Source organism: Sparus aurata, chromosome 7 (genome assembly GCF_900880675.1).
Source record: "Sparus aurata chromosome 7, fSpaAur1.1, whole genome shotgun sequence".
NCBI classification, from domain to species: domain Eukaryota; kingdom Metazoa; phylum Chordata; class Actinopteri; order Spariformes; family Sparidae; genus Sparus; species Sparus aurata.
Genome location: NC_044193.1, coordinates 14,978,723 through 14,988,988, shown reverse-complemented (window position 1 = coordinate 14,988,988; position 10,266 = coordinate 14,978,723). Strand labels below are relative to the sequence as shown.

The 10,266-nt window shown below is 43.9% G+C and overlaps 1 protein-coding gene across 3 annotated transcripts; it reads left to right on the top strand.

Annotated features, from left to right (window-relative positions):
* The first annotated feature begins 1,700 nt into the window (after positions 1-1,700).
* kcna2b (potassium voltage-gated channel, shaker-related subfamily, member 2b) lies at positions 1,701-9,921 on the top strand. 3 transcript variants are annotated; one of them, XM_030423722.1, is made up of 3 exons: positions 1,701-2,094; positions 3,006-3,147; positions 3,747-9,921. In XM_030423722.1, exon 3 carries the CDS (start codon positions 3,853-3,855, stop codon positions 5,344-5,346), a length of 1,494 nt encoding a protein of 497 aa, XP_030279582.1. In that variant the 5' UTR covers positions 1,701-2,094; positions 3,006-3,147; positions 3,747-3,852; the 3' UTR covers positions 5,347-9,921. The 3 variants fall into 3 exon arrangements, with proteins under 3 accessions (XP_030279582.1, XP_030279580.1, XP_030279581.1); XM_030423720.1 differs by having other exon boundaries at positions 1,701-2,125; XM_030423721.1 differs by having other exon boundaries at positions 1,701-2,125; positions 2,931-3,147.
* Positions 9,922-10,266: the final 345 nt, after the last annotated feature.

The window sequence follows — 10,266 nt, the reverse complement described above, 5'->3', positions numbered from 1 at the left end:
CTGATCCAGTAATGTAATCGTTGGATTCTCAGCATAAACCTCATCTTGTTTGTGAGATCCGCTAGCATCGATCCTGTGTGTGTTAGAATTTGTGGCTGCATGTGCTCATTAGGTCCGGGCAGTTATTAGCAGACTGTGATACAGTATGCAAGTCTGTAAATGAGCACAGAATAACCAGCGGCTCAACAAATTATACTAGAGCCTGCCTCTGAATCACGCAAACACTGAGGACCCCACAGGCAGCAAACACATTTTATTACCTCTGCAGAGGAGGTTATGTTTCCATCCGTGTCTGTTTATTTGTTTGTTTGTTGGTTGGTTGGTTTGTCAGCAAGAGTACACAAAAACTACTGTACGGATTTCCACAAAATTTGGATGGAGGACAGGTCTCAGCCCAGAAAAGACCCCATTAACTTTTGCTGCAGATCTGGATGAGGGAATGGATCCAAGAATTTTTTCTCACTTTCTTTAAAGTGGCAAGAAAAGGTGTTTCTTAATAATTTCTCAGGGATTAATTCATGGATCTGGATGAAAAAATCAGGCAATTTTAGGTGGCTGGTATCTATGAGTGAGTACAATTTTATGTGAAACAAAAAAAAATCTGAATTTAGTGGATTTAAACATGTTTTATTTGACATTAGATCAGGCTTGATTGAATTAAAGGGGATTTGCGGAAGTATGCACTCTACAGAGTGCCATTCTAGTTTGTTGCTCGGTTGTTGTTTTTTTCAGCAGGATTACATAAAATCTACCGGATGGATTTCCATGAAACTTGGATGGAGGATGGATCTCTGCTAAGAACAGACCCCAATAACGTTTGGTGAGGATCCAATAATTTTTTCTCACTTTCCTTAACATTGCGAGAAGAGACATTTTTGACATATTCAGCTTCTCAGGAAATAATGCATTGATTAACAAAAAAAAATAAAAAATCAAGAATATAGGCTACTTTAGCACAATTCAGTGTGTCCAAATAAAAATGTGTGTTTGCGCACAGTATTCTATTCTTACTTTTTCTTTCTTTTTACCTGACTTCCCTGCCCTACCCTGTGAGGGCAACCAAACTAAAGACAGCATTAGACCTGCATTTTTAAGACTCAAGATCGTAAAAAGCTGGCATTATATATTCAATGTTTCTGGATTTTTCAACATTTTGGGGAATTTCTCAGGAAACATTGCATGGATCTTTAATTGTGGTGAAGCAGTTACAGGTGGTTTATAATTCAGACTGATACAGGGCTATGGAGTTTTATTCTGGCATGGTTGGTTGAATTAAAGGGGACTGTGAAGCCCTGGCAGAGATATAAACTTTAACCAGTGCCATTCTAGTTATATGTTATGTTCTATATTCGTGCAGACAGAAGAAAAAAAGCACAAAAACAGACAGTGATGCACTGAAACATGGGCACACAGTCAAGCACTCAAGCCATTAGAAACGGGAAATGACTCAAGGGGGTCAGGAGGCAGGTTGACCCAGGATTTGACCTGTTCACACAGTGGCCACAGCATGCACAGGGGGATGCCTGTGCATGCTGCCTGCACAATCCCTCATTCCTTCAATGAATCCCCCCTCATTTTAGATCAAAAGCTTCTCCCTTTGTTTTCTGTGACTTCTTTTTGCCCTCACATTCCTCCAGGTCAAAGAAATCGCTACATTGTTGGTGATGTCAAGTGATGCACCAGAGAGGAGGGGAGATCTTTTCCTCACCCTGCTGTCAGCTTCTACCTATGCGTGTTGTTGTAGTCTTAGTCCTCTCCTGAGACGCGCATGTTTTGTTGGAAAACGCCGTTTCCACCCTGTGGCGAGAGCGACGCTTCCCCTTTAATGTGTAGCAGCGAGGACAGGAGTGTCGGGGATGGGGCGAGGCGCGCAAGACGGCTCTTTTAGTATGCGCTGCGATGCCCGACTGCAGCCCACGCGTCCCAACTATGGTGAATTGTGGTGAAATATGAGCGTCATGGGAAGAAGGGATGGTCGTGATGAGATGACACAGCCGCTGGACAGACTGGTCAAACAAAGGGAAGAAGGAGAGCTATGAAGGAGCGGACTCACGACCTCAAGGCACCTTTAAAGAGGAGACAAACGGAATAAATGTAAATGCGTCTGCGCACCAAGAGAACCAGGGTGAATTCCTGCATGCCATTATCTGAATTAATGCTGTAGCCCCGAGAGATGATGCTATGCTGCTTTGCTGTTAGTGCATGGGGGGGTCTTGTTGTGGCTGTGAATGATCCTCACAGGAGAGGGGCTGCGAATGGCTTGAGCATGTCTGGCACCTGCCTCTCCAAACTAACTCACCACCCGCGCTTGCCGATCAACTCCCAACACCGACATGTAATGTTTGAATATCTGAGTGCATGAACTTGAACTTGCTTTTGTTGCCAAAATTGTTGTTTACCTTAACAAAATAAAAGATTTTTTTTTTTAAATAAAACGCTGTCAGAGGAGCTGCGTTATTCCATGGAATGGGTTGTGAACATACGCCTCCATTTGTTACTAATGTGCATCACTGGTGTTTTCGTTTGGATAACACCAGTGAATCAGGAAAGAAAAGGAAGAAAAAAGATGATCCGATCTAGGTGGAGGAAGATGAGAGGAGATGAATACTGTTTTAACGAGCTAAAAATAAGAAATAATAACCCCCTGTTTGGGGATCCAACAGGCGATTCCGCTTTAGACGAAATGTGAGCGCCTCACTCCCCCCACACACCCCTCCTTCCCTCCCCAGTAAGTCAGTAAGACATCAGCCTAGAGGATCACGTTTGCTGTTGATGTGGCAGCGTATTGTTTTTGAAGTAGGGAGCGGCATGTTTCGCTGGTGCCAGCGTTTTAAGACATCAACCACTTTATTCACACAACACCATCAGTACCGTCGCCCGCCACCAGCTTCAACCTGTAGCCTAACTCAGCATGCATCTGCTGGTCACAGCTGAGGGGAGAGAGGTAACTCTTGCATCCTCACGCCTTGTCCCCCTCTGCCACTCCCACTGCTACGTTGCTGCAGAGCCGGAGGTTCGGGTGATAAATGGCCGGTGGGAGGGAGCCGCTCTGACTGAGGAGGCCGACTCTTGAGCGGACACTTCTGCTGGGGAACTTTGTGCAGAGGACACGCTGTCACCAAGACCCGCGAGTGTCAGAGCGAATAGGTAGGACTTGTTGATTTTGTTTCTTCTCCTTACCTGCCCAAATTCTTCTCAAATATCATAACGTGGCTGTATGTCTCCATACACACACACAATTAAATATTCATTTGATCAGCGACTTTATCGAGTGTTACTCAGCTTTTGTTTTGGTTTTTTTGGAGGGGGTGTTTGTCATATATAGAGAGAGGAAATTCATCTCAGAGATCGTATGGAGCACTCAGCACATAATCAGATTGGTTGGTTGTAATTGCACCCTGTGAGAGCTGATACAGTATTACTGGGCGAGCATATTGATCCTGCATTGCGCTCATATGAGAGAGAACTCATAACCTAATACACATAGACACAATGGAGCCAATTCTCTCAAATGGTTCTGCTCCCTGCCCGTTTCTTACTTTCTACCACCCTGCTCTTGCCTATTTTCATTTTCTGGGAATTACATTCACTTTTGGTGTGTGCCAAGATCTTGTGTTTTGATAAGATGAATGTCTCAGAAATGCAATAACTTGCAATAAGTTGTTGGATTTGCATGCTCAAAATCTAAATGAACATTTTGGAATTCATTATTGCAGCTTCTCTCTGCTCTTTTCCCTGTCCCGTAGCTCATCACAGGCAGATCTGCCTGTACCCAAACCAGAGCCTTCATCTCCTCGAGGCCCAAAGTGGCCCCACCTTGTCTGAAACCTGCAGGTCCCATCTTCCTCCAGAATGACAGTTGCTACCAGCGACCCTGCGGATGAAGCGGCGGCACATCCGGGTCAGCCTCATGACCAGTACGACCCAGATCCGGATCATGACTGCTGCGAGAGGGTCGTCATCAACATCTCAGGCTTGCGCTTCGAGACGCAGCTCAAAACCCTCTCCCAGTTTCCCGAGACACTTTTGGGGGACCCCAAGAAAAGGATGAGGTATTTTGATCCTCTCCGGAACGAGTACTTTTTTGACCGGAATAGACCGAGTTTTGACGCCATTCTCTATTACTACCAATCAGGAGGGAGGCTGCGCCGGCCTGTTAATGTGACCCTGGACATTTTTTCCGAGGAGATCCGGTTTTATCAACTGGGTGAGGAGGCTATGGAAATCTTCAGGGAGGATGAAGGTTTCATTAAGGAAGAGGAGCGGCCTCTGCCAGAGAATGAGTTTCAGAAACAAGTGTGGCTGCTATTTGAGTATCCAGAAAGCTCAGGTCCTGCTCGCATCATCGCCATCATCTCTGTCATGGTGATTCTTATCTCGATCGTCAGTTTCTGTCTGGAGACGCTGCCGGTTTTCCGAAATGACGAAGAATACAATTATCCATTCCAGTCCATTTTGAACGGCACCTATGTCTATGAGGGCTCAAATTATTTTACAGATCCCTTCTTCATCGTGGAGACACTCTGCATCATCTGGTTCTCTTTTGAGTTCCTGGTTAGGTTCTTTGCCTGTCCCAGTAAAGCTGGGTTTTTTGGCAACATCATGAACATCATTGATATTGTGGCCATCATCCCTTACTTCATCACCCTGGGCACAGAGTTAGCAGAGAGGCCAGAAGACAGAGAAGCAGGACAGCAGGCGATGTCTCTGGCGATCCTCCGTGTCATCCGTCTGGTCAGGGTGTTTCGTATCTTTAAACTATCTCGTCACTCCAAGGGGCTGCAAATCCTGGGACAGACTCTGAAGGCCAGCATGCGAGAGCTTGGCCTCCTCATCTTCTTCCTCTTTATCGGTGTGATCCTTTTCTCCAGTGCTGTCTACTTCGCGGAAGCAGACGAGCCAAACTCCCAGTTCAGCAGCATCCCTGAGGCCTTTTGGTGGGCTGTGGTTTCCATGACCACCGTGGGCTACGGAGACATGGTCCCAACGACCATCGGAGGCAAGATCGTGGGGTCTCTCTGCGCAATTGCCGGTGTGCTGACTATTGCCCTGCCTGTACCTGTCATTGTGTCCAACTTCAACTACTTCTACCACAGAGAGACAGAGGGCGAGGAGCAGGCACAATATCTAAGTCCAAGTGTGCATAAAGCCAGCTCAGCTGACGATCTAAAGAAGAGTGGTCGGAGCGGCAGTGTGTCCTCTCCCAGTAAGTCTGACTATGTGGAGATCCAGGAGGCTGTGAACTACAGCACTGAGGACTTCAGACTTGAGGGCATGAAAACAGGAAACTGCACCCTGGCCAACACTAACTATGTGAACATTACTAAAAAGCGTACGGATGTATAATGTGAGGCACTGTAGATGCTGAGCTCTATGGAGATTGTAACAGGGAGGATTAAGGTACGACTCCCCGTGTTGGCCAACATACGGTTCCCAGTGTGGGAGTCCAGAGCAGATGTGTGAGATTTACACGGCGAAAAATGTCATTAGAGAAGACCTCATGTTCTCCCGTATGCTAAGGCGCATATCATAGGACTGCCACCCGTCTCATTTAGGACATTGTCAGTGTCTGCATGGTGTTAGTCTTACCTATGTGACAGTAGTCATCCTGCTCGCATCAGTAGCCAAATAGTAGCCTAACCAGTAATAATCAATATTAACAGTGTAAAGGGATCAGTAGTTTCTAACTTCTTGCTCAAACTGCCTAGAGTTGATGCACGATAACAAGAATTAAGATCAGCATAACCTTTATTTTTAACCTATTAACTTGCAATTATAAAAGAGGCCATACTATCAGCACTCGTGAGCAACTTCAATCTGCGGCTCAAACTGCCAAGGTCCTGACTCAGAGAAACATAAAATCAACAAGATCGCAGCTGTTCTGTCAGGGGAATACTGAATTTGAGCAACAGAGAGCGAGCGATACTAATATGCTTTTGGCCAACTGGTCATTTGTTGCTTCTGTCTGCCAGAGAAGAAGCACTCGCATCCCTCCCCAGGCCCTCACTAGATATCGTCTAGTACAGGCCAGTGGTCTCTGTAGAGACCGACGTAAATGACAGCACTGTGCTGTAATTCTGGACCACAATAGCGCACCACCTTCTTCTTCCTGCCAGTTCTCCTTGATGAAGCTCAAGTGGATTTACAGTTTGTACACTCTCAGCCATGACTATGCCTTTCTTTATGGTTCCAGCCAGTGCACGCTCACGCTCGCAGGTGAACAGAGGAAATCTCTCTCTTTTTTTAAATGTGTTACTGTTGCTTTTTTTTTTGGAAATGATATGATGAATGTGTGCTTCTCACCTACATTTTTGTCCAAGGTGGACAGACAGATAGTGAAAAAAGTTCTCTGTAGAGTTCTGAGTGAGTGCCTATTTCTCCATCCCCTTAACTGCACCGTTAAGTGTCTCTCTTAGCTGCCACCTGGGTCCAAGTGTTCAGTTTAACACCGCTGTGCAGCGTAAGTGTCCCTGTTACTGACTTCATAGCATTCCATGTTTGTAGAAACAGATACAAATGAGATAAAGCATAAACTAGGGTGAGATTTTGGTTTCATTTCAACACACGGTTCGTGGCAGATAAATTAACTATTTTAATGTGTTCGTAATAAGGACAGAGCTCATTGATGACTAAAATTGATCTATGACACGTTTTAAGGTCCATTTATTGTCATACCAGCAAAGTCAGCTTTGTATTTTTCAGTCCTGCTGGAGAAGCGAATGAATTGCTCCTACCTAATTAAAAGGATAAATCATTTTAGCCTGTCATGCCCTCTACAACATAAAAAAAAAAAGAGAGAGAGAGAATTTGGTTATTATGTGCTCTTCCTTATGCTGATAGAAAATCAGGGGGAAAGTTTGTTAGTCCACGAAACATTTCTGGAGCTTCACAGCAAAACAGCAGTGCAGCATTGGACTTGACAAATGAAGAAGATTGGTTCTTGTCTTAAAATGTAAAAAAAACACCTGGGAAAAAAAAAGAAAACAGACAATGGGTCCTCACAACCTTCACTTGCAGTTAAGCTAGAGCACCCCCTTCAGATGCTCTGGCTTTTAGCCATAATTTCTTCTATTGGTCTCCTGATTGCACAGTGGCATAAATCAAGCAGGGGTGTCTCAGTCTTTTTGTGGGACTGTGTGTCATGGTACTTGGCAACCCGACCCAGAGGCAGAGGTGAGCTTGAGCCCTCCACTCGGCTCAATTTTCAGATGAAACAGGTCCCTAGAAGAAGAAATACATTCAAAACTTCACTCAACTTGCTTCCAGAATTTGCCCCTGCCTCACTTGCTTGTCCTCCTGCCTCCACTCTGCAGACTATAATCCGGCATCATTTTATGCTTCCTCCTCATCGTTTTGTACTGTAAATTTTAGATTTTTTACTGTTTGATTTTTGGGGTAAAACAAGTGACTTTTCACTAAGTCCGTTGTTTAGGAGAATGCTGCAACACCGTTTTGCGTTGAAGCTCCAGAAATGTTGTGTGGACTAAAAAAACCTCACCCGACTTTCAATCCGCACGCAGGAGAGTATATGATGACTACATTTTGTAATTTTTGGGAGAAATTTGTCAAATTTACCTGCCACTGGACCAAGTAGAAATGAAAAGAATATATACATTATTTCACTGTTAGATTTTATAGTGTTTCTTTCTTGAATATCTGGTGACCGGAGACAGATGTGCAGCCACCTGGCAAACTGTATTGGGTTTGTAAATGATATTACTGTAATTTGTGTGAGTATTTATAGTGTCTATATTTTGCTACTCAGTTCAAACAATCATTCCATCGCCTGCATTTTGCCCTCATGATGCAGAACCTAGCGTATGTGTCCTTCATAACAGACCTACTATTGTAGCGCAGCATGTCCTTTGAAGTATTCACTGTAGAATGAAGTCGTATGAATAATACTTAAATAGCAAATTTGACATACATATATTCCTATAGCTGTTGAGGTAATGGCGCTATGTGCAATATACTGTATGAAGGATTTGTCATGCTTTGCATATGCTTCTTCTTGCCATTGCTGTCGGAAATACTGTCGATCCATGTGAAGCGGAGAGGGTTGTCGCTATTGTGAGGAGGCTTGAAAAAACAGCAGGTCAGACATGAGAGGAAACAGCGAGCCACATTGACTCTCGCACCTATGATCCACAGCTCATACAATAACTAATGTACTGCTCCCTTCAGCTTTAACGTTTTTGCAGTCACGGCCCAGTAACTGTGTCTTATAGTGAAAGCACAACAGCAGATACTATCTGCTGCCAGCCCAGTGGATGCACACAAATCCAAACAGTCAGTCAGTCAGTCAGACTTTTTGCTCAGCCAAGTGTATCATAATGCTCCAGGGGACTGTCTGAGTGCCCGTTTCTCTGATGTATAGGTCCATCATGCTCGGTGTGCGCTGTTGTTTGTGCAAGTGTGTGTGTGTGTTTGAGAGACTGAGGAAGACAAAGAGATTGCCAGAGCAACAGAGGGCTGAGTGTGTAGCTTTTAGAGACAATGGGGTAGCACCGCTCTCCTTGACTCAAGGCTGGAACGACTGTAGTGCTCTGTATACTCTGCTCAACCCATAGCACACTGTTTACAGCCTGTTTATATATTCCACAGATGCATATAGTACATTAAACAAAGACTACTAAAAAGGAATGCCAATGTAATGCTCACATGAGGTGAGATCTACGAGCACGTGTTGCTGCATCATCAGCCACGGCCAGCTACTGGGTATAAAAGAAAGGAAAGGTTGAGAAGGGAGATATTGTAATGAAAGTAAGATAAACACTGCCCACAACCTCCTTTGCTGTTCTTGTATTTTTCTAAACTCTCCTCGAACACCTATGTGACTTTACGTGGCTTGAAAACTTTGTCTGTACTGCCGTCTTTTCCTCTCTCGTTAACCAAGCACACCACTGAAGTGACACTATGTCAAGACAAAAAAACCAACAGGACGGCACATCAGGATGATCTGAACTAAGGAAAACCAGTCTTTTGCCACCGGATGCACCTTTACGGCCACGTCTGCTGTCAGGACGGGCGCCTGTGGTTCTGTCGATGCCACAAAGTGAACGGACTTGAACCCACTGCTGGTGGTGAACACACGTAGCCATGTAAACAATGTATGTAAGAGTTTGAACAGCTGCTTTCAATGATGTCTTAAAAGCGTCAGCTTTAAAACAAGCTTCTGCCATGTACAGATTCCTGTGTAGCAGGGAATCCAAGTGTATGCTTGCCGAATTAATCCTAAAAAACTAAAGTTGTATAGTAGTAGGTGGATTAACTCTTAGGTCTTATGTGCTCCAGGGACTAACAGTGGAAGTGTATTAAGAAATCCAAAAGCAAATATAATTTCTATGAGAACTTAAACTTGTTTGTGTCATCAGACGCTATATAATTGACCTGTTTGTTTTTTTCACTATGTTTTTTTCTATTTGAATGTTATTATTGGCTCACCTTTGAGCCTTGCACAGTGCAGGGGCTGAGGCTTAACTGAATACACATGCAGCCTTCGGTCAAATGCATTCTGTCTGTACTGTCTTAATACATATTTACCCCAGGGCGACCGCCTGCACTTACTCTACTTCCTCCTCTTCCTCTAACTCCTTCAGCTATTTGCCAGTCTCAAATGTGTGTGTATGAGGGCGAGACAATCCTCAGCCTCTTCACTGTATTGCGGTCATGGTGGCACTCAACTATCTGTAAAAAAAAAAAAAAAAAGCCTGTGTTTTTCTACAATTGTACGGAAAAAGACTGAACCAATAAGCAGATTGCCTGTTGCTACACATGAAGGGAAGTGTGGATCTGAAGGCTTTCACAGAGAATACAAAGAGATACTTTCATCAGACAGAAGAATTGTAAATTATAAAACGATGATGAACAATGATGGTCTTGATGATGATATCAATAATAACACCTTTATGATAACCTCAAGCTACTGTTGTGTCTTTCTCATGCATTTCATATTTCATGAAAATTCAAAAACATATAAAGATCAGTTTGTCTCATCGTGTTGCTGATGTAAGCATGCCAGCTAAAACTAGCTGCTGGGCTCATTGATTATCAGCATTACTTTATACTTTGTATGTCCAGAAATGAACAGAAAATAATTTCTTTTTCTGTAGTTTTTTTTTCTTTAACCTTGATTAAACCAGGAAAAAGTCTTACTGAGATTTAAACTCTCTCTTTCAGGAGAGTCCTGGACAAGACAGCGAATTGCAGTTTCATGGTTACCAGATTTACTTCTTCAAAGTCGTGGCTCAGTAGCTGCGGTTGAAT

Excerpts from the sequence above, each read along its gene's own strand:
- kcna2b (XM_030423722.1), top strand. The coding sequence starts at position 3,853 with ATGACAGTTGCTACCAGCGACCCTGCGGATGAAGCGGCGGCACATCCG.